At 36.4% G+C, this 21,595-nt stretch overlaps 1 protein-coding gene across 4 annotated transcripts; it reads right to left on the bottom strand.

Moving 5' to 3' along the window:
- Positions 1–5,463: 5,463 nt before the first annotated feature.
- LOC139968674 (uncharacterized) lies at positions 5,464–21,072 on the bottom strand. Of its 4 annotated transcripts, none has more exons than XM_071972978.1 (3): positions 20,759–21,072; positions 8,952–9,259; positions 5,464–8,127 (listed from the first exon to the last, which is right to left on the bottom strand). In XM_071972978.1, the coding sequence occupies exons 2-3, from the start codon at positions 8,965–8,967 to the stop codon at positions 6,671–6,673; spliced, it is 1,473 nt and encodes a 490-aa protein (XP_071829079.1). In that variant the 5' UTR covers positions 8,968–9,259; positions 20,759–21,072; the 3' UTR covers positions 5,464–6,670. The 4 variants fall into 4 exon arrangements, with proteins under 4 accessions (XP_071829079.1, XP_071829051.1, XP_071829059.1 ...); XM_071972950.1 differs by lacking the exon at positions 20,759–21,072 and adding an exon at positions 19,695–19,795; XM_071972958.1 differs by lacking the exon at positions 20,759–21,072 and adding an exon at positions 19,352–19,581.
- Positions 21,073–21,595: the final 523 nt, after the last annotated feature.

Here is a 21,595-nt window from a genome sequence, read left to right as displayed (position 1 = left end):
CGCAACGATGGTTCATTTAAATTATTTTGAACCTTGATTGTCTTGTCACTCGATACTAAGAAATTGCAATAAACACACGAGGCAAATACTAAATTTCAGCCTTCTTGTTGACTACTATCAGACTATATATACAGGGTCAATTACACACAATACAATAACACACAACAATTTTTTTTTTTAAATGATAAATTTAAGTTGAGGTTGCTTCCATATGTTTCCGGAGTGAGTGATCAACACCGCGAAAGTACGCTATATTTATTTCCATACTTGTGAGCTTTGTCGTCTTTAAATTGAAGTTATTTTGTTTACCTTGATATGATCCGACTCGCTTAAAGTGTGTTTCCCGCGAGTTGAGTTGTATGAGTGTTCACCATAATCCGTCTGCTGACAAGTTCCATGCCAACACGTTTATTTCTTCCGGTACGTTTTTCAAATTTTAATATTGAATACAAGCTTCCGAATCCACGGAATGTCACCTTTACGTCCCAGCCTCCGCTCCGGACTGCGCACCCTGAGTGACCCTCTCAGTACCCGGTACAAAACACCCTTCACAAACAGAATATAAGAAAACCACATTCTATAATGGAGCCAGATGTGATGCAATTAACCCCGATGTTTCAGAACTATCGACTGCATACTATAATTGTAAATTATGATTCATAAATCTTTAATAAATTAGCATCCCCGAAATCAAAATGACGGATGCCAATGAACTTCTCAAACAAAACAAAATGGCGGATAGCCTACACGACACGCCTTAATTGGCGGTAAATATTCATTCACTAATACCTTGACCAGTATCCTTAACAATTACCCATATCTAATATATCAAAGAATTGAAAGAAATTGAATCGAAAACCGTTTATGCCCTGCAAATGTTACCAATGGGGCCGTTCAGCAAGTCATTTGCCCATAAAATATACTTACCTTGACCAGTATCCTTAACAATTACCCATATCTAATATATCAAAGAATTGAAAGAAATTGAATCGAAAACCGTTTATGCCCTGCAAATGTTACCAATGGGGCCGTTCAACAAGTCATTTGCCCATAAAATATACTTAACAAGACATAATTCAAGACCTCAACCCCTACATACAAATAGCAAAGAATAAATACTCACAGAAAATGGTCGTCAACAAAACACATTTCCTGGCCACTAACTATCCAGTTAAGTTTATTGTTGAAACCTTTACTCAATTTTCCTCATCGACAAGGTAAAATCCCTCTAGCCAGATTCTTGGCCCTTGGAAATCGAACACAAACGCCTGAGTTCTGATGGTCAACTGCCGCCCAAAATCACCAATTCCTAAATTCACCAAAAGTTTGGTGTTTGGAATGCTAAAAACCCGCTTTTCAGATTTTAACCTTTTGTATCCATGTACAGTCCCTTCAAGCCGGGGTTGCTGACCGCCTCACTGACCACTTATAACAAGGACTTATCCTAAACGACCATATACCGTGCGACATGCACAGTGCGCTACAAGAGAAAATAAATTACACCCCCTGACAGACACACGGGAATGGTCAGAGGTCTTTTTGGGTAGGGCCCTTTTTTGTGCTATCAGGACCTCTTGGTGACTGTGCCTGATCCTTTCAATTTTCGTCTTGCCTTCAAAATGTGGTCTTTTGCTGCATGATTGGTGAACTTTACAATAATGGCTCGACATCCTTTACTATCTGGCTTACCAAGTCTGTGACTCCTGTCAATATATGTTGGTTGGAGGTTAACACCTAGCTTGTCTTGGGTAAGTTCTTTTATCAAAACATTTGTGTCCTCATTAGACAGTTCTCTCAGGCCAAAAATTCTCACACAGTTCCTTCTGGAGTACTGTTCTATCACATTTAGTTCAGATTTAAGTTGCCGAATGTCAGATTTTAAGTTATCATTCTGGGAGACCACTCTTGTAACCTCCTCGGACCTTTTGTCCAGACGACACTCTAGATCGTGGATTCGTCCTTCATTCATTTCAAATTTTTCATGAAGCTTTTGCAGCGAGATGGTAATAGCATCTTTTATGGTATTTTGTATCATTGTTCTTACTTTTTCACTTTTAAGTATGTTTTTCAATATGGATGAAACCATCTCATCTTGCTTAGCGCTTCTCCTAGTAAAAACTTTAGGTGAACATCCATCCTTTTTTGGAGCAACGTCAATACAATTATACTATTAGAACCAATCATACATCTCGAAATGGACGTATATCTATTAAATAATACAATAATAGCATTGGCTCGATAATGACTCAATTTGTCTCGTGGTTGATCTATCCTAACACAATGTGCACATGCACGTTTATACAACGATTAGCCTTCTTAACAAAGTACTCGGTTCTATGTTGTGCACTTCACAACTTATGAAATAGGATGAGTTTTTTGAAGAAACTAATCAGGGTCATTTTGTTTCACCGTGAAGATTTATGAGCACATATGATGTTGAATTTGTATTTGTGAACATGAAGCAAGTTACAACTGGCCCAAAGAACAAATAAAAAAAACAGACGTTTTAAGCTCAATATGCTCAAATATCAGACTAGACTTTGGCAAGGTGTATTTGGAGAAACAATCATATCACATACCACTGCACCAAGATAAAGCCATTAATAAATTTGTTCAAATTTTGACCAACTTACTTTTATGGAATGAACCTTTCATCTCTAAAACTCGTTGAGATTACTTATTCTTCCAATTCCACTTGGACTTCGGCTCTGTCAATACACCGTATCTTTAAATGTACAATAGGCTTGATATGAATCATGAAATTAGAACAAAAACTGATGAACTTTTGACCCTGATATCGTTCTGCTTTGTGAGCCACACAGTAAAGCGATATAGGTTTGTATATGTAGATTGAACACATTGTCTGTATTTTGCCACTGTGTATACGTATATGCAACTATGATGAGTACGGTGTGACTAACAAGGAGCCAATTACTTCCGTCTACATGTTAAGACAATCTGTATTTCTGATGTTAAGAGCGTTTTTTAGTCCCTTACCGACGCAACAGGAATCTGGTTTTCAAATAATTATTGGGCAAATTGAACTCACATGATCCACACTAGTCAGAAAGTTAAGTGGAATATTGAGCAAAATTTACGGCAAGGAATCACAAAGCCAACCGGCTTTGTGATTCTTGTTATACCTATTGAACATGCATTCAAAATTGTAAATCTACCTGATCTATGTATTCATGAGATCATTGTTTATAGTGCAAAATCGGTCGCTGCAACATGTTCTGAATTTCAATTCAAGAACGGCCTACCGCTGCTTTAATTTATTCAGATGATACAAATTGATAAGGTGTTAAATGCTCGTCGAAAGAAAAACACAATGGTAACGTTGACTCGAATTCCAAATTTAATCTTTCCATTTAGGAAATCTTTATTTTAAAAATACAATGAGAACAAACAACGATGAGCCATAGACCCTGCTGTAGGTTTGTTGTTGGACCACGGAGTAGAATTTAATCAGTATAGGTATGTCGCTATCATATTGTATTGTGGTACTATATGCACATATGTTACTATATGAATTCTAGGTAGTGACCAACATTGAGCCAGCAAGTACTTCGATCCAATATAGTTTATGATATTAAGAAGGCCATTGTAATGAAAGAATAGTGGATTCGATATGTGTATTAAATCTTCCAGAGCATGTCTTTAATGGAAATAAACTTTAATATGTAATACATTTGCCTATTCAAGAATGTTAAAGTTTAAAATTGTTTTCAGCATATTAAATAAATAACGGAAAGGATGATATCATCGATTTCTCTCTGAACTTTCTGAATTACTAAACTGAATTTGCACATTGGTATAATCGTCCAGATGAACTACATGTCAAAGGTGCGACTGTACATTAACAATGTTTTTTCTCCGGTCAGTACTATGTTAGATTCTGAGAGTTAAAGAGCTGTACGGAACCACCATAGGAAGACATGGGGACATCCAATTCCTTTTTTTTTTAATCGATGTCAGGCAAAGCGTTACTACTGAGGGATATGTTACCTTTTCAGAGATTGTATCCACTGGGCGACTGATCTATTCAAGAAACAATGTTCTAGACTGAATGACAGGGGACTGGTGTAGGGGACATATGAATGCAACCCTGGTAGAACAATTTGTTTCCATTGTTTCTAATAGTCCGGTACTTAGCAAGTAATTTATTTGTTAATTAATTAATAAAGTCTATGCGACAAACCCATTTATAGCAGTTTCTTCGCTACCCCAAGTTATTTTGTATTCTGACAACCTTTTGAAATAACTGCATTGTAGAAGTTTCGAGGTACTTATGTATGGTATCATTATTGCTATAAGTACCGTTAGTCCTTATGGCGGCCATATCCATACAAAGTATGAAACCCAAAGGGGCGAAACCGGTCGTGAAGTGGAATTTTTCTGGTGTGTTGATCTTTATTCATTTAGTATTACCTATGTCTTACCACTTGAAACACATTCATTTCATAATTACGGATTGCAGACACTGTATGGCTACAAGTGATGATATTCAAAGTAAATTAATTCGATGTTAATGTTGCAGTACAACACGAAAAGATTTGTTCAAACATCAGTTTGTGATCTAGTTTAAATGTATAAAAATTAGCTAGATGTTGCCTCTTGTATAGATTATCTTTGTAATTTCGTATCTTGAAGCATTTCAGCAAGAGGCAGAGGGGGTTTCGAATCCAAAACTACTTCCAAAACTACAGCCTAAAGATTCATGTGCCGTAACTGTGGAATTATATGTAATCGTGGAAACGTGTGCTATCGAATGCCTATATTTGATGACTATACACTATGTTGTCAATATTCATGACCCGCAGCCGTGCACTTCCACATTTACCTATCTCCAGAGGGAGATTTCTGGTATCAAAGATGGAAGAAGAGTTCCAACCAAACTGGTTATAGCTTTATAACAAGAGTTGATAACCATTAGCAACCGCTACCTTTTGTAAGAGCACTGGCATGTTTCGCTTTAATTACGTTACACTCTGTAGAATAATTGATTGGCGTGATGTAAATCATATAAGTAATGGTCAAATTAGGGGAAGGGTGTTAGAGTTGTGGTGGGGTGGAGGTGGTCTTGCACTATAAAAGGATACATCCGACTTGATTCAGAATAAAATATATAATGTACCACACAGATATATTTACTTTAGGTGCATCTGAATTTACCAAAAGATAAAAGTGATACCATATTATTCATAATTCATCCAGTTCCCTAACAGTCTGATGTGAGTAAAGATATCATCTCTTTAGGATAGAGGGGTGGATATGGTTATTTTCAATTGTTCCTTCATTTTTCCATTGTGCATGGTACATATTTCCAGGTTTTCCTTTTACCGGAATTATAACATAAATCATTCCAAGAAATCTATGCCAGATATTGGCAAGATAGAAAGTTTACTAATATAAGTTTCAAGTGAAAGAGAATTGATTTATTTAGTTTAAACTGTTTCCCAATTTTGAAAAAGAATCAATATGTGCAACATAAATAAATTTAATCTTCGCCATTAAAGTTATGGTTAAAACAATATTTTTCAAAGTTATGAAACATTTTGCTGTATTATATTCTTAACATGTGTAAAAGACATGTAGGCAACATGCGAAGTCCTTCTTGATATCAATAATAAGCATTAATCGTTGAAAATATATCTCAATAATAGGGGTGGGCAGGGGCATAGGTCCTGGGGTCGACCTCAATTTTTAAAAATAATACCATTGAGTTTAACATTTTCACACAGTAAGTTTTTGCCAGCGAGAAGCCATTTGTTAATACAGGGGTAATAAACCAATTTAGTTGCCGGTAACACTAAAGCAGTTATTTCTGAGAAAACCCCATAGGGTTTTATGGAGGATACACCAGACCATGGTTGCTGCAACCCAGTTTTGATAAAACACGAAAAGTGGGTATAACGTTTATAATCTATCACATCATTATTCCGGAAAGCACAAATATTTGTTGCAGCAACTTTAAACTACTTCAAGCAAACGTAGTTTACATATTTTTTCACAGTTTAGCCAAAATAGTGAAAAGATGAAACAATAAGACTTTCCATAACAACAGAAATTTTTGCGAAGCTGTAACTATATAAATATTTTAACAATTGACATATTAACGATTAAGAGATACATGCAAATTCATCACAGACAATAATCAAAAGATGGTAAATTGTGATTAAGGTAAGAAAATATACCGATCTAGGTATGTTAAGAAGCATTGCTAAATAAGAGCTAGACATACGTTATCGTAAACGATAAAAAGATGTTTAATTGATTTATTTTGATTAACCGAAATGCATCGATTTTGTTTTGATATTTTATGTGCAGCATGAATAAAAAGAACATAAGTTACTGAACGCTCTTTTGTAACCATCACATCAACTATGAAAAACTGTCACTCAACATTGCAACTGCTGTTTAACGTGTTTGGATTGAACTCGTGTCTCTTCTATGTGTGACATTGACTTCTTTTTCTTTGTTTTTTTTTTCTAATCGATAACAAAGACTGACCAACTGCAAAATACTGCTCACTTATAGCAATAGGGCCGACAATTCACTTTTTTTTTAAATGATAATATTAACAACAATTTTACTAAATACAGGGAAAAAATCTATATTTCAGTGGACGTTATGACATCATATTAACATAAAAATAAATTTTAATTTGTTACTGTAACTCAAATTTCTTAACAGTGGTGTTAGCAAGACTGACATACACAGTGGTGCCCCAACGGGCAATGCTGACAGGAACGCTCATTGCATCAGGTGATGTACCTTTAAAACAATACTCGAGAAACTCTCCGTCGAGTTTAAACTGTGCAACATTCCAACCCTTGTCCTCTGATGTTTTATTATACAAAACCACCCATTGATCGTCTACGTAGACGATGTCGACCGGTGACATACCAAACGATTCTAACGGGCGTATTAGCGCTCCGCACTTTTTGACAGATTTTTCCGAGTTAATTAGTACTGCGTCATTAACGCCTTGACTAATAATTGCAAATTTGCTGTTGCATCCAGCGATTTTGAATATAGCATGTGATTGTACATGATCTTTTATGTCAATTACTCTAAGAGCAGTTCCAGAGAAATCGTACTCACGACTTGAGCGGTCTTGGCTTGAAGAAAGGATGAATTTGTTACCGTATGTCATGTGGTTGGCAACGTGTGTAATACAAGAACCTTCAGGAATCGTATCAATCAAGACGGAGAAAACTGATTCTGCAGAATCATACAAGCTTCCTACAAACTTAGGACGCAAAACATAAACTTTCCTACCTACAGCAAATAAAGCGTAATGTTTATTATTAAAAAACATGCTTGTGTTCATTGAAATGACAGGATCATTGACATTATCAGTCTTGACAAGACGTCTCCAATACTCACAACTAGTATCATCAGGATTAACGCAAATAATAACAATTACCTCATTGCTTTGCCTTTCATCGAATATGTGTAGTAACTGATTCTGGTACAACACAAGACTTCCTACTAGTTTAGTCATTGTTATTACGCAGAATGTTCCATCGTTAGGAACCCGCCTGTACAAGAAAGAATTCATTTTCTCATTGAGAGTTTCATTCTGCTGATCAATGCTGTTCTGGATAAGTTTGATACGGTCCATTGCTCTTTTGAGTTCTTGCAGATCGTGCAATTTATTTTCAGCTGACCGTTGTTTAAACTTTGAAAACTTCTCCACTTCATTATCCAGATTTTGAATAATTTTCCTTTCGTCAATCATTCGTTCTCTATCACATTTCTCTTGCTCATCGATTTCCCTCAACAAAGTTCCTTTGATTCTCTCTATATTCTCTATCAAAACCGATGAATCTTTGCCGATCTTTCGTCGGGAATCTTCTCGGAATTGTGAAAGGAGATGATGCTTTTCCACCAGTAACCTCTCAGCGGATGTCGTGCTTGCCTTTGCTGTTTCTGCTTTTTCGATAAGTGCCTGACTACGTTTTAATATCTCAGCAGGAATGTCGCTTAACCTAACGGGGTCACAAAGTTCATTATTGTGTGAAGAAAGAACACACTCGGGACAAATTTTCAATTCACACGACAAACAGAAATACGTCAAGGGTATGTCATGTTTACAAATATCTTGCAACTTCTCGTAATCTAGATAAATAGAAAGATATTGGCAGGTGGAATTAATTTGACTCTCTGATTATCTGACAATGTAATGTTAATTTGAATGTAGATAAACAATAAAATACGTGTGAGTGTGGAACTACCCCAAATAATTTGTTCACCAAAAACAGGACTTTGGACGCGAATTTGATTTAGCATGTTTGCATCAACCAAATAGCGACAAATTGGAAAGTAAGTACCAGCTGTAGCTTAAACAGAACTCGAACTATTGGTCTCTGTATAACATGCCATGTCCTTGGAACCCAGAGTTCTTTTGTTCAAACTCTGTTCTAGCCATCATTTTGTTTGCTCTTTTCCAATGTCTTTTCCAAAGAAAAAGAGAAGAAAATCTGTATTTCCTGATACTTGTGTACGAGCCATGCTATTTGCCGAGGTTTGGTTGTATCTGGAAATTCTTTCATTTGATATACGTTTTACTTTGTTGATACCTTCTTTCTTGCTGTTTACAATCTTCACTCATATTGGCATGTTCAAATAACGTTGATCAAGTTAATGTTTTCTCCCAAATGAAGGTTAAAGAGCAAGTAATTAACCATTTCTTTGTTCAAGCACTTTTCATATGACAACCATTTAATCACATGTAAATATATATTATATTTTCTTTTTTGTTGGTTTTTCGATTATTTTTTTAATGGAAACCCTAGTATTGGTATACGTTTTTGCCTATGGAATTTTTAAAACATAAAATGGCGTGAATTAACGAATGATCAAAATCAACTCAATAGCACATTCAAGCTCTCTCTCTTATATGGGAAGAAGTTTTGGGTTGCTAATAACTGTTACTTACGAACCTTTCAGACATTTCATTCTGTAATCCTTCAGCAGCTCTGAGGCCTTCAAAAGCTTAAGTTAGTCTAGCCAGTCAATCAGGACGTTGACCTTTCGTTCGCTCAACAAGTCTAACATTTGAAGAGCAGAGAATAACTTTTTAGCGTCGGTAATCTTCTCCCTCTCGGCTGTAGTGATACGTTCACAGAGAAACGCCAAATCCTCGACGTTCTTAACCGTCAAAGCATTAGATACCTTAATTAGAGTTAGTCTGAATTGTGATGTAGTGCTGGGCGTTTCCATTTTTAAAAAGTATCATTTAGCTCGGTTACTGCGAGAAAAGAACATTAATAACAGATTCATTAACACAAGTGTAAAATAATTGTTTTACTTGCAACAGGTAGCTGCTAGAGTAGCAGATCCCTGCTTAGACAAAGTATATAAATAATATTTGTAGAGGGTATCTTGTGACTCATTCATGACAAATTCAGTTCCATTGGAAAATTGGGTTGAAATAACAATATAACAAACATGTATATCACTACGTTAGATCGCTTCAATGTAGTCAACCTTCATAATATTGTAATTACTGACGAAAATTTGCTATATAATTAGCCTTTCTCATGTGATGAATACTATGATATAAAGGTGCCTGGGTGATAACATATTTGAGCTCGAATCAATCTATTGAATGTTTTACCGTTTTCATTTCAATTAACTTGCTATATACTTTATTCCCTGACAACCATTTTTCGAACCACCTTACAGTTCGTTAACTGAAATATTGTTGTGAACAATAATCATAGGGTTGGTAACATTTTTGAAAGTTGTGTAACTAGTTAGCAAGAAGAAGAGAGATATGCCTTCAGTGACACCGTCGAATAGTCTGCCTCAAAGGTCGTAGAAGATACCTATCGGCAATTATATCATTCATAGCATTTTGTGTGACATGCTTTTATAAGCTTTCATATATGTTTTTAATCCAACTTGCATCGAAATAACTCAATGTCAATTACCGTCTTTATCAATAACGAGTTATAGAAAAGCAAAGCTTATTAAAATGATATGCACTTCGCACCTTGAACCGAGTGTCTGGTTTGTGGTATTTATTTAATCTGCATCTGTGTATAATACATTTACATTGTATTTAAATTAATCATTTACTCTAGGTTCGTTACTGTTCGACCTTTGTTCAAATAAAATAGAATGTGTTATACACAAAACACACGTATTCAACCTGAAATATGAACAATGCAGCCATTTGAAAGTAAAGAATTAAGTACTTTGGGTTTCGGTTCCCTTATGAATCGATTGTTGGATTTTTTCTCCTTGATGTTCAACACATGATATTAAATGTTGACACTGCTGTCAGGTAATACATCAGTTGGGAGTCTAACACCGTGACCTCAGAAATGTTTGCCGATTTTCTGATGTCACGAAAATATAAATCTTGCCCGCTAAATAGTAAAATGGAACATGGATTTCAAAAGGATATTTCTTTGAGATAAACCTGCAGAATGAAATACCTAGTTAATTTAAAGGAAACATAACACATCTCCTGTTTCACTCTTACTTTGAAATGAGAAACGAAACTTACGTAGAGATTTGAAACACAGAAAACACACTAACAGGTATGAAATGCTGATTACAAAGTGAATTTCATGGACCAAATGACTAAAAATCTACAACTGTACAAAAAACTACAAACAAGTTATCTTCTTTAAACAATACTTTATTTTCATGAATACCTTCCTTTCTTTGAAACACTGTTTATACTCTGATAAAGAATTGCCACCTCTCATCAACCCACAACAGCCCCCTCCCCCCCCCCCCCTTAATAACAGGATATAAATATTGTATGTGTGTGTATATATTTGAATGTGGAAAAGCATATTGTAGCAAATAATAGAAATGAACCATCAAAGTGAAGACACTTCAAATTGAAAACGAAAGAAAGACAGAAAGAACACAAAGATTTAGTAGTTAATCATATACATGAAGTCCTGGTACATAAGTGATTCAAGAAAAATGGCACGGTGAACTGCAACGACTTAAACAATACAATATGGTTTTACCGTTTTTAATGCAGTTGTAGTAAAATTGTGAAAAGACTGAGAGAAAGAGGACGGAAAGCACCAAGTACAACCATCTACAAGATGCTGTTACTAAAAATCTTTAAATATTAAACACGATATTGGTTTGATATGCAAGAAAGACTGCTTAGTGATCTTCCCTGAGATGGATGGGATGACAAGATCAACTGTTGGTAATGCACAGATCAAAAAAATACGGCACTGTAAATACCAAATAGCACTTTTTTTAAGGCTTAAATGAAGCATTTCTATAAGGGCAAGAAATATATGTTGAACAGAATAAGTAGGTACTGTAACTAGATATTTAATAAACATTTACTTTCAAGGTAAATTTGTTAATTGTTAATGCACCAGCCCAAGGATATTGAGATAGACAGGCAAGATTGGAACTGAAATGAAACAACATGGATGAACAATGAACCACTGGCAAAATTTTAAAGAAATTATTGAAACGTGATTGATAATGACTGTTAGAAGTATATACAGTACTAAGAATGAAAGGTTTGCTGGAAGTCCAAAATTGAAAGCAACAATCTTTGTGTAATGTATAGATTTTATATGCTCTGGAAAATCAATGGCATATGCTTTCACCATTGTGAGCATTTACTCTTTCTTTCCATATCAGGCTAGTAAGAGTAACATACTGAAATGGTAGAAGAAAGAGAATTATGTAATATGTTTTAAAAAATTGAAAGAATGAATTTAAATCATTTAAAAAAAAGCACACTTGCTTCAGAAACTGTTTTTTGATTAAGCTTTAGTCTTGTTTACAAAGAATACAAGACAGAATTGTCATGAAAGAAACACTGGCTCTTGAATACCTTTTTGGATATGTTAATGATTTCCTAGTACAAATCCAACTTCTACAGAATTCATGTAAATTGGAATATAGTGATTTTCTTCTTCTTATTCCTGTGTAATTGAAGTAGACTACAAGAGTTTTATTTACATAAATTTACAGGACATGAGACAGCATTTTTAGACTGTCACATTTCAATTCTTGTGACCCGAACCAATAACAATAGGGTTACTGTACAACATATTCCATCGGGGCAGGCTCGATATCGTTCACTGTCGTTGCACATATTTAGTACCAAGGTTTGACCACATATTCTGGTGTGTTTTCATATGCTAATTACAATTCTCAATGTTGGATGGTTCGGGAAGTGTTATTTTTTAGAGTAAACAGCAGTTTAAGACGGACTCATTTAGTACGCTTTGCGTTGTTAGAACTTCTCCCGCCGCAACGATTTTTCAGTAAAGAGCTAATCAAAATCTTGATTGTGTAACATGTATTATGTCAGCTGATACAGAAATTGCTCGGCGCGGCGTGATGTATATGCACAGACTGTGTGTATGTAGCGTTTGTACGTGTTTACAATTCGTCCGTATAACGTACTGCATAACAAGAGAACAATGTGCTGAAAGTCGAAATTTACAGCCAACAGTTGGCAAACCGACGTCAAATGTGCTGAGATATGAAGCATTATTGAGGGTGGCAAATTTCCATGCCTAGAAGGTGTTTCCATAATTCAATACACGAACTATGAAGGTAATCCTAGACCTGTTACTAATACTCATGTTAGACTTACTGTGACAAGAAAGTATACATAACTTCCTCAAGTGATACAAATGCCAACTATGAACAAGTAGAACAATGCTCTTCAATACAATACTTCTAGTTTTGCCTTAGACTAGAAGTGATTTACGTAGCACCCATGGAGGATAGAACGACAGCTACTATATACTAATATCTGTTATTTTATGATACCATTTATTTCATGTTATATTTGTCATGAAACAAAGAAATGAAATCAACACCAGTGTATGTACGATAGGCAGACTAACATTAGGGCTATAAATATTCAATGTCGGCCTAGGCATATAGTCTAGCCTCGAGTCTTGGATTAATTTGTCAAAACAGAGACTAATTAAGCCCAGAGCATGTCTCTATGGCTGCTGGTAGTACTGACACACACAAACAAATGTAGCGTGTGATGTAGCCTATATAGAGGCCACTAAGTATATAGGCCTAGGCAATGCTACAGTATTGCCTAGTCTGATATCCCTTCTTGTATTTTGTACACCTAACAAAGCGAGTTGGCATCTGTAAGTTTCCAGCTATTTAGCATCAGCATGGCACTCGATTTAGTAGCACCTATAGTCTTATTACAGCTCTTTAAAAATTTGGAATAAAATATTTTATATCAAAGCATCTTGCTTGGTTGATTTTACTTTGATGCATGTATGGTGAGGCGTTCATTTAGTATGGGAAATCCTGTCAAGTAGGGTTGATGTGTTCTAAAACCTTTGTAATGTGTGGATTTGTAACTATGCCCTACCAAGCCCATGGCTTCAGGTTTGCACTGAAATAAATGGAATATCAGATGGCTTATTAGTCAGTTGAGTTCCAGTGTAGACAATTAATGTGAACCACGGTGTGATCGACAGGACAATTTAAAATATTGTATCAACCAAACAAATTTGGTTTTGATTTGTTGCAGATGAAAGTGCAGAGCCATCGGCGCCAAAGAAAAGGATATTTGCGGTGCTTCCTCTCCAAATAATTCTTTGGCACAACAAAAACTTGTGCATAATCACGACTCAAGTTTTCGAAAGGAAGAAGATCTGGTAGTGGGCAGACAAAACAGCTGTCTCAGTGTCTGCCATGAGATGCTGAAAAGTGGCTTAAAGAAGCTGAAGAACAGATATGTGATGAAAGCATAAAGATCCTATTGCCCAAGACATTCTGTTTACACATAACAAAGGAAGACTACTTCTTCCTAAAGGCACACTGCTGTAAATCTAATATTGATTCAAATTACATGTCTGGCTAATCGCCTGACTGCAAATCTACGGCATCTCCTTCACTGTGTGCTTTTTGCTAATTAAAGCTAATTAGTCTTAGCAGAAGACTATTTTTATTATTTGGTCACAAGGAATGGAATAATATGATTAGTCTACCTGTCTTTTCAAATATAGGCAGAGATGTATGGAAAGTGCAATGTAGAAAATGTAGGACAGGGCATGCAAATTAATACAATGTTAATGGACTTTGAGATGTTTTATGCCAAGTTTGCAGCTTAATTGATGGACGGCTACCATGAAAATCTCTCGAAAAAAAAAAGAGGTAAATGATAATGACTACAATTCAACTGCAACATATTCTTCATCATCAAACATTTCATGTTCAGCAGGAAGATTAACTTCTTTGTGGTAAATGTCCTCATCAGAATAACAAGAGAAGTCATCTGAACAATATTCCCACCTATTGGGATCAAATGTTTCAGCTACACTGGTAGAAGGTGCTGTGCTTGGTACCGATCTGTTTTTGCAATTCTTACAGCGGCAAAAGAGGGAAAACATATTACCTTCTTTTTTTTTTGCATTTGCACCAATTCTGTGAACAACCTTTATTGCACGTACACCCTTGCTTTAGCATCTTTTGGTTACTGTCCACCTTTTTCATAGTTTCTGCAGTGTTCCATCCTCACTGATTGATCCATCTTTTAAAGACCAACCATACATAGTAAAGTCAGGAACAGCAACATCGTGGTAACAAGCCTGAGCGCACAGCTCGGCTACCCAGCAACACCTCTGCCAATGAAGCTTCAATGCTGAAAATGAAGGCAGCCACTCTGATTCATCTGATATACGATGAAAATGATCCTCTCGTATGGCATCAAGAGACAATACATGATTTGTAAGGACATCATTAGAGGATGGATCCATAATTCAGGTGGACTCTCTTCAGCAAAGGCACTACAGTACTTTCTGAAGTAAACAAAACCAATAAATCTAGGTAATGCTAGGAGTCTTTTTTCCCAAGTAGAAACACCACAATAATCAAGTTTACCATCACTTTCAATACCTGTAATAAACTCACAGTCTCTATACAATACATCCAAGAAACCTTTTTTTGAGTGGTCTTTGCAACAAGATGTGAAATCATATCCACTACATATATACAAAACCTGGACAAATGATGGTAAGAGAGAAAGATTATCCATTCCAATCTTCTGAAGCTTCCAAGCCATTTCCTAGGTTTTGTAGGAAAGTGTTCATATTGAGGAACAGATCATTTCTTTTGACAGACATAAATGCCCACAAATTTCTCTCCTCTCAAATCAGGCATGTGTTGTAAACCAACATGGAAAGTGTCTCTATCAGGAAAATATTTAATGATATGATTGTAAGTTGTGACTTTTGCATGCAACCAAACACGTGAATCACCTTCCTCGTGATTAGATATGTACTCTGGGACTTAAATTATATGTCATGTAGATAGTGGGTACAATACGCTTTGTCTCTCCTCTCTTCATTAAATCCACCAGCATTAATAATATTACCTACAACAGAACTGTTACAAGAATGCAAAAGCAAGAGCTCTACAGATAAAAAGTTTACAAGAAGAAGCTAGTGACTTCGCACAGATAGAATTTTTTTTCCAGTCATTATCTGTTGGGCATGATGTTCTGATGTATTGGGTACAACGCAACAAATGAAAGCATTCAAGTCTGCTTCGCCCTTTCATAAAATGTCTTCAAGTCATTAGACACGGCAGAAGTAGCAACTTCCCCTGTAAAAATATGGCAAACACTATCTGGTGTACTTGTTGCACAAAAGAGGTTAGATTAATTTTTCAATTTGTCAATGTAAAGTTTGACATTGTCCTTAGTTTGAATGCAGAATCAGAGTCATTTTCATCCATACAGTCTTTTGACATGGTCACTTCAGACTTGAATGTTTTCATTAGTTGCTCTCTATATGGAAGGTAATGGACGAGACGGGATAGACTTCCCTTACCAGTCGTAGTAATAGACATCTTTACCTCTTTATGAATTAACATTTCATGGTCTTCGTTGATGCAAAACAACACCTATTTCTACCTGTGACACTAACAGAAAAAAACCCTCTTCTGAAAATATTCAAGAATGCCAGGTGGGTATTGTTTCATACCTGCCATGTGAAAGAGGACTAGTTTCCGGTATGTGAGGCAATCCATGGCATGAAATATTGGAGTTCAGTTCCTCAAATCAAATTGTCTCAGCCTCATGGCAAGGAACAAATAACGTAAATGGACATATCCCTATGGATAAAATCCTGTCAAAACTGTGAAGTAGCATCAATATTTCAAGCATGAAGATATAACAGGTGACAGTCCATTAAGCTCGCTACTCAGGTTTTTGAAAACATTGGAACCTTCTGATCTGATCTTTTGGACGATACATGAATACAAATTTTTCCCAAGTTAAGTTTGCATTTTCAATACTGTTGACATTGTGTGAACAGCACATTTGCTCCCTGCACATTGCTTCCCATGACTGCATCAGAAAGATGTGTGTTTTCCTGAATCCAGAAGCACATGCAACAGCCATATGTATTGCTACCTTATGGAGTACACTTAATAATTGTCTGAGACCTGCATCTAGATATCTTTTCATCGGGGAGCTTGAATATTCACAAATGCCCTACTCTCCCAAGTAAGGCAGTAACCAGTTCAAGTCCTCACCATACACTCCTTAGCTTCAAGAAAAGATTCATAACCTTCGGCACCACCAGCTACAACTAGATGGCTGATATGCTTACCTATTCCATACTTTTCATGAAGAATGTCTAAAACATGCCGAATTGTCTCAGCATTATCAGCTGGTTCAGCCAAAATACTTGTCAAATTTACTAGTGACTGCATGCTGCGTCTCAGATGGAAAAAAAAACTATCCTACAGCTGCTTTTAAGTCGGGGAGAGTAACTTTGATGTTTTCATTGAAACAAGCAAACTATGTGAACATATACAAAACTACTTTCTGCTTCATTTCAAACAGCACTTGGTTTTCTGACTCTGATGGATGAAATGAATTGATAGTTAAGGTCTGAGGAACACGTGAATACATGGTTACTGGAGGGGTTGATGAGGAAGGTGAGAGGATCAAAAGTCTTGAACCCCAAGGAACAGATGCATCAGTCGGAGTGGATAATTGGCTCTCCTTGAATGTTGAAAATGATAACCAATAACCAAGTTATTTGACAGGAGACAGGGCCTTTTGGACTTAACCTCCATTGTAACAAAGGTCTGCAACCTTTGGTAAGTACTTGCCTACAGTTATACCAAATCCAGACAACATCTGAAATAATGTTGATGATGATGATGATAAAAATATGTCCACTATATAGCTATTGCGATCTGTACAGGATTACAACATTGGTCGTTAGCAGTGTGAAGATATGTCAAACAAATGAAAAGACGCCTCAGTGTATTTTTGTGATGTACTGTTTCTGGTGGATGAAGTTGACAAGGTAGTGGTGCTCCCAGCTAAAATCAGTCCTCTTAATGAGCTCCTTATACTCTAAAACTGAGAGAGTACTAGGGAAAACAAAGTTCCACTAAAAAGGCCTTGTAGGCATACAGTCTGTGAACTTGGCACTAGACTGCTATGTTGATTACACCATGCCTGCAAATTTATAAAGAAATAGCATTATACCATCATATTAAGACTGGTTACACACCTCATCCTTTTACTGTTAAAGATTGCTGGCCCTAGCCCCAGTGAATAATGGGAATTTCTCCAACCTTGCAAATAATCAACCATTTATGACTAGGCCTGGTAGGCCTACTACTCATTACTGCTGAACTTCTAGTAGAATGGAGGGCTCATATTAAAAATTGACACACTTAAGGATTGGTTGAAGGGAAATCCAAGTCACTCCACTGCATGATTTTTTTTCCATGTGTACAGTAGGCCTAGTTCCTCAGAAATGTAATGATTTAAATAGTTTTTTTTATTCCTGCACTACATACAATGAAACATATTTGTCCACAAAATGTTTGCCTTGTCAAGTTCCCTTATACAAAAAATTGACATATTCGTCGAGATTCTTACTGTAACCTAGCACATATACTACTACCAGTACTAGTATTTCTGACTTCTGAGTAACAATGCTGTAATTTTCCACCCTACCCCTCTAGTGCTAGCCCCCCCCCACCCACCCACCCCTCCTCCATTTCTGCTGCTAAATATCTTGCGAAGTTGGGGTTGAACACTTTTTAGGACTAATTCTCGTACATATAGGCCTACAAAATATAGTATGCCTAATATTTGTAATACAGGCATGAAACCTACGGGAATGGGAATCTGTATTACCAGTAGCCATTTGTAGTCTACACTAGGCCAGTTAAGCCAAAGTTAAGCTAACTACTTAGGCCTACGTCTAGCCATATTTGCATGAGATGTAAAGTTTAACTGATAGTCAATGACATGAATTACGATATACTTGAGTCTGATGTCAAACACGTTGTTATTGTGTCTATATAAGACTAAGAACACAGCTAATGGTTCACATCGACGCATTTCAGTCTAGGCTAAGATACTGCAAATCTAACGTTATCGATTTGGACGGACCCAGGGCAGGCCTAATCTTGGGTTTGCCATACACATGTGTGTGCTCAACTAGAAGCCTAAGCATATCACTGGAGTTACACATACGCTAACGTTAATGTTAAATGGGTGAGTAGAGTTACATGATGGGAAGTTCGATTTCAATATTTCATGAACAACAATTTAAGCTTCTAATCATGTATAATAATTAGTTCCCTAGTTAGATAGTACAATTTACTAGATTATATGTTCTAATACGCATGTTGCACAGTTCCAAAAATCCTCAACACTTACAACGATCCGTCTCGTTTTCGACAGCGGCAAGAAATACCGTGTAAATGAATAATTCATGATATCGTTTTCATTTCTGACGAAGTTCGATGTAGAGTATACATATTTGGTCGTAACAAGCACTTCCCGGTCACGGAGCTCTTGTCAAAAATTTCGCAATAACGGTAATATAGCGAGGTCAGACTCCCAACTGACATATTAATAGATTATATCGAATACGTTTGACCAGTTTAATGCTTGAAACACACACAGAATAAAACAAAAACATTTATATAAAATAAATAATAGGAATATATTTATTTATATGTATATATATATTTATATATATATATATATATATATATATATATATATATATATAAATTGTAAGTAGAGAGGAAAATACAGAAGAGTGAAAAAAATCTAGCCTCCACCGTGATTCTAACAAGGGCCTCCCGCTTTATATTCAAACACCTTAACCACTAGGCTATGGACGCTGATTGTACGTCCAGAGGTTGGAAACCTGTAAGGAAGGTCGCTATTCCATTGTACGCTTTTGCTACCTGTATCGAAGAATGATAGTTCTGTTTGGTGTGATATTTTGCCTTACACATGAGATCAATCATGATGCTAAGCAACTCGAAATTATTTGTAAATCCTAAGGAAGGATATCGAAAGAAATACCTTGAACAGACTGATTCCTGGCTGATTAACGTAGGGGAATGTACCTTTACGGAAGATCTCCCTACATCCACGAAGTAGTCTAAGTCGTTCCAGACTGAATGTAAAAATCTCCCGATCTACACATTTTCATCGGCTGACAATGGTGAAGGATTTATCCTTCACCTATGTTTGCAAGTGAATATCTACTATGTATATAGTACTTCAGCAATCACCACCCGAACGATGTGCTTCTGAAAAAGAAAACCTAGTATGACAATGCGATTGGTTGCTGATAAAGCAACACTGCAAATTCATTCATATTTATTTGTCGGATTTTTAGTCACCAAAAGTATGATTTGCTTACCAATATAAGATTATATCCCCTCGGTTGGCTTAAAGTAAGAGTAACTTCTGAGTAGCTGTGTTGCTGGTAAACGACTGCTGGGAAGCTCAACGAAACAATATGTGTTGTTTATCACGTGTGTTTCTGCAGTAGCAGAGATTGGTCACTATACAGTAGGTGGGGATTTAAAAAACAGAGGGCGCAACACTCTTTTGGGTTGGAAGAGTCTTAACAAGTAAATGGAGAATTACGGTGTCGCAGCATTTTGTCCCTGTAGAAGGATTGGGGCACATCTCCTGAGGATATTTTTACACGGACGGACTAGATAAACTTGAAAATTTGGTTCGCAATTATGTCATGTGGTATATCGCCCTTTTTTCGAAATGTCAAAGAAACGGGGAAGTTTCAAAATGTTAATGTTTCAAAATAGGCAATGATCGCTATCTATAAACTTGGCATATGGAAATGGATTGTGCAGATCAAAATTATCGTTAGTGTAATTGTAAGTCCATACTGACTAATTACTATATGAGATTTGTTACTACCATTGACGAGCTTTAGCTTCAGCTGGTTTCATTAGTATTCAATAGAATAAAAATAAAACCCTTTGTTGGTGAATTTCCAACAAAATTTGTCGCTGTTATAGGATATAGAAGGTATGGCAATGGGACGTGGTAGCGACATCAACATTTGGCAATCAAGTTGATTAATACATGAAACGCATTCGAATTTAGCTGATAAGTAGTAACTAGCTGAACATAGACTACCTTTTTTTAATTGCTGTCCAATGTTCAGTGATGTTAAAGAGAAATGATAAGTAGGTCGTCGACAAAGAACGAAAACATTACCACTTCCAATCTTAGCAGATCTGTGATTGTATTACTAGATGACTGATATCTCCTAAATTAAACCCGATTTACTTCTGCCTGTTTGTACATGTTGTAAGTTGCAATTCTTGGTAGCAGCGTCAAAAGAAACACACATTTGCCACTGATATGTAACATTAACATATAGCTCGTAACGTAGAAGTAGAGCAGATATAAAGTAATTCAAGACACGGGACGTCATTTTTAAATCATACTAACAGTTTAAAGATAATCTGCATGCATTTCAATACCACGTCTGTACTGTGTTGACTTCTCTGACCTTCGGGACACATCAAGCTTAATATTGTTCAGCCTACTTTCCGTTAATACCGTAAACGAATCTCTGCAATTTTTCTCGTTTCGAAATAAGAGAAGAGTCAGTTGCGTGAACACAGAGAATCCAACACATACTCATTTTAAACTAATATTATCAAGTCTAATCATAGTAACGAGTGGTCATTATCTACTAGGACTGTCCATCCGTAAGGCTAATCTCACTGAGAGACTTCGGTCCAAATATATTGGACTGACAATAAAACTATAACACCGCAATCGTCGGCAGAAGTCTATCTGGTTCGGTAATCTCCCAACCATTAACCTCAACTTAGTTGCAACAACACACGAGTACATATTATAGGTTAAGACTACATGAAATATGTTAATAGAGGGCGCAATACACCAAAGTATGCAACAGCAGACATGGATACTCGTCAAATCTTTGAATGCACACTGACATACAAAACATAAGTAAGCTAATTTCAAATCAGTATGAAGCTATGGATTTTTTAAAGAAAGGAGAAGGAGAAGGAAGAGGAGAAAGAGAAGGAGAAGGAAGAGGAGAAAGAGGAGGAGAAGGAGAAGGAGAAGGAGAAGGAGAGGGAGAAGGAAGAGGAGAAGGAGAAGGAGAAGGAGAAGGAGAAGGAGAAGGAGAAGGAGAAGGAGAAGGAGAAGGAGAAGGAGAAGGAGAAGGAGAGGGAGAAGGAAGAGGAGAAGGAGAAGGAGAAGGAGAAGGAGGAGGAGAAGGAGAAGGAGAAGGAGAAGGAGAAGGAGAAGGAG

This window comes from Apostichopus japonicus, chromosome 1 (genome assembly GCF_037975245.1).
Source record: "Apostichopus japonicus isolate 1M-3 chromosome 1, ASM3797524v1, whole genome shotgun sequence".
Classification (NCBI taxonomy): Eukaryota; Metazoa; Echinodermata; class Holothuroidea; order Aspidochirotida; family Stichopodidae; genus Apostichopus; species Apostichopus japonicus.
This window is presented reverse-complemented; position numbering and strand designations above follow the sequence as displayed.